The sequence below is a fragment of the Kryptolebias marmoratus genome, linkage group LG6 (genome assembly GCF_001649575.2).
Source record: "Kryptolebias marmoratus isolate JLee-2015 linkage group LG6, ASM164957v2, whole genome shotgun sequence".
In the NCBI taxonomy this organism is placed as follows: Eukaryota; Metazoa; Chordata; class Actinopteri; order Cyprinodontiformes; family Rivulidae; genus Kryptolebias; species Kryptolebias marmoratus.
In genome coordinates, this window is record NC_051435.1 from 13,563,774 (window position 1) to 13,565,883 (window position 2,110).

Below are 2,110 nucleotides of genomic sequence, written 5' to 3' on the forward strand. Positions count from 1 at the left end.
CCCCCCCCCCCGATTTATGGTGACTAGATCCATCCCTGACTAATTTACATTTCAGTGTGAGAGCCCAGTGTTTGTGTGAAGACTGATGTTGTGTTTCAGTGGTAAGTAAACTTTATTTATAGAGCACCTTTCACAGACATAAAAATCACAAAGTGCTTTACAAACATGGAAAAAAACACAACAATAATAAAAAAAGGCAAAAATCAATGAACAAGATGAACCAAAAGCCACAAATTTATGGTAAACAAATACGGTACATAATTTAAAAAAAAAAAACACTTATTCTGTTGAAATCATTTGCTGACAGATTGGTCCCCCCCCAGTTCAAAAATCCTATCTGCACCCCTGCGGATAGCACAAAGGTAAAAATGTCTGCTGCTGCATATCTGGGCCCAAAGTAGGGTTCGAGCTCTCGAACCTCGGGGAAAGCTTACCTGAGCGATGAGTCTTTGCAGAGCGAGGACTCGTCCGCCAAAGGCCGCGTCATGAGCCGGGGACCAGTCGGATTCAGCGTCTTCGTGTGGACGGAGACAGTTATTTGTCGGCAGCCCCGTGTGGGACAGGGTGGGGGTGGTGTTGGGGGACACAGCCGTAGCCTCTACTCACCACTCATCCAGGTGTTGGAGAAGAACACGGCCCCGCCCGGACCCGCGGCAGCGTCTCGTGGCGTCTCGTTGTCCCCAGAGGACATGCTGTCACCGAGCTGTCACACCCACAGCTGTCTGCAGGGATCTCGTTGTTGTCTCGCTGTCAAACGGGTTTCTGTCCTCCTTCGGCGGGTGGGGCAGATGATGGCACACCTTGTCAGTGCTGGGAGGTGAAAATCCAACCAATGAGGGCGCAGGTGTGTTGTTTGTAACTTGACACCCATCCTCTTTGGCAAGAGGATGTGTTTTGGCTTGTTTATACTGGAATTTGAGTTGAATGAAGGGAAGTGAGCTAGATGCGAGAATGGCTGAGCAAACTGAATGCATTATCGCCTGTCTGTGCGCATTTCTTCGACTGTCTGTTAGCAAAATATCTCACGAACCAGTGAACAGATTTGAATGAAACTCTCCGAAAGTAATCATTCGATGTGCACCTACAACTTATAAAGTTTTGGAGTCAGTACAAATCAAGATGGCCGCCCCAGCTGACCAACCTTAGGAAACACAATAAGGCGTACAACTGAGCCAGGTTTGCAGATATTGAGCCAAAATTTAGTATGGTGGTAGCTGAGAGTCATCTCCAACTCATACTTCGAGCGCTAACGGAGCGAGTGAAATCTTTGTTGAAAACTTTGGCTTTAACTGTAACTTTATCTGTCTGTTAGCAAAATATCTCATGAAACAGTGAGCAGACTTGAGCTCAGATTTGCAGTGGTAGTTGCTGAGAGTCATTCGCAGCACCTGCTCCAAGCGCTAACAGATTACACAAGTGTTCACAATATCGTGTGCGATTGCGCATAACATTGTTTTTAAAACTTGGACCGAAATAGTCACAGCTGATTCATTCTTGACCTTTGACCTCATAGTAACACCTACATAGGTCTCTCTCTTTTAACATTGGTCAGTTTTTATCGTTCTTTATGTGCATGTTTAATGAATAAAGCCTGTTTGGACTCTTCCAGCTGTGGGCTCATTGATTCGAGAAGCAGCAGCCCCTCGTGCTCTCGGGACACAAAGCAGCCATTTGTTACGGCTGCAGCTAAGTGATTTTTTTTTTTTTTTTTTCTTGTTTTGTTTTAACCATTCCCAGGAGCTCTGTAGCAGCAATATCTTCTGTGTCTTTATTAGGAGCTCCAATCACATTATCCAGTGCACAGGAGCCAGCAGAGGGCAGCCGCGGCGAGCAGATGTTTCAAGCACGTCAATAGTCGAACTGTATTCCTCCGGGTGCTGTTAATCCTCAGCAGCCGACTACAAGCTTGCCACACAAATTGACTTTGTACCGTTTTCAGAGAAGGTGCGTATGGATTAGAATACCATTGTGGTGAAGTGAATGAATGCCCTCTCTGTTGTCCCGAATACCGAGGGCTTTTGATGCTTTGTTTCAAATGTCCAGCAGTCTTCTCGGCTCTCCGATGGAGCAGCTGACCTCGGTTGGATCAGGGCCGGGGAGGGGGGGGGGG

At 46.8% G+C, this 2,110-nt stretch overlaps 1 protein-coding gene across 3 annotated transcripts in view; it reads right to left on the minus strand.

The window, feature by feature from the left end:
* The window catches only part of LOC108239705 (ankyrin repeat and SOCS box protein 9-like), a 3,344-nt gene extending 2,577 nt beyond the window's left edge, over nt 1–767 (minus strand). For all 3 annotated transcript variants that reach the window (XM_017422601.3, XM_037976239.1, XM_017422600.3), the window contains exons 1-2: nt 607–767; nt 435–514 (exon numbers count right to left, since the gene is read on the minus strand). In XM_017422601.3, the coding sequence (XP_017278090.1) occupies nt 435–514; nt 607–691 (165 nt within the window). In that variant the 5' untranslated portion in view covers nt 692–767. The remainder of the gene's footprint in view (nt 1–434; nt 515–606) is intronic.
* Nucleotides 768–2,110: the final 1,343 nt, after the last annotated feature.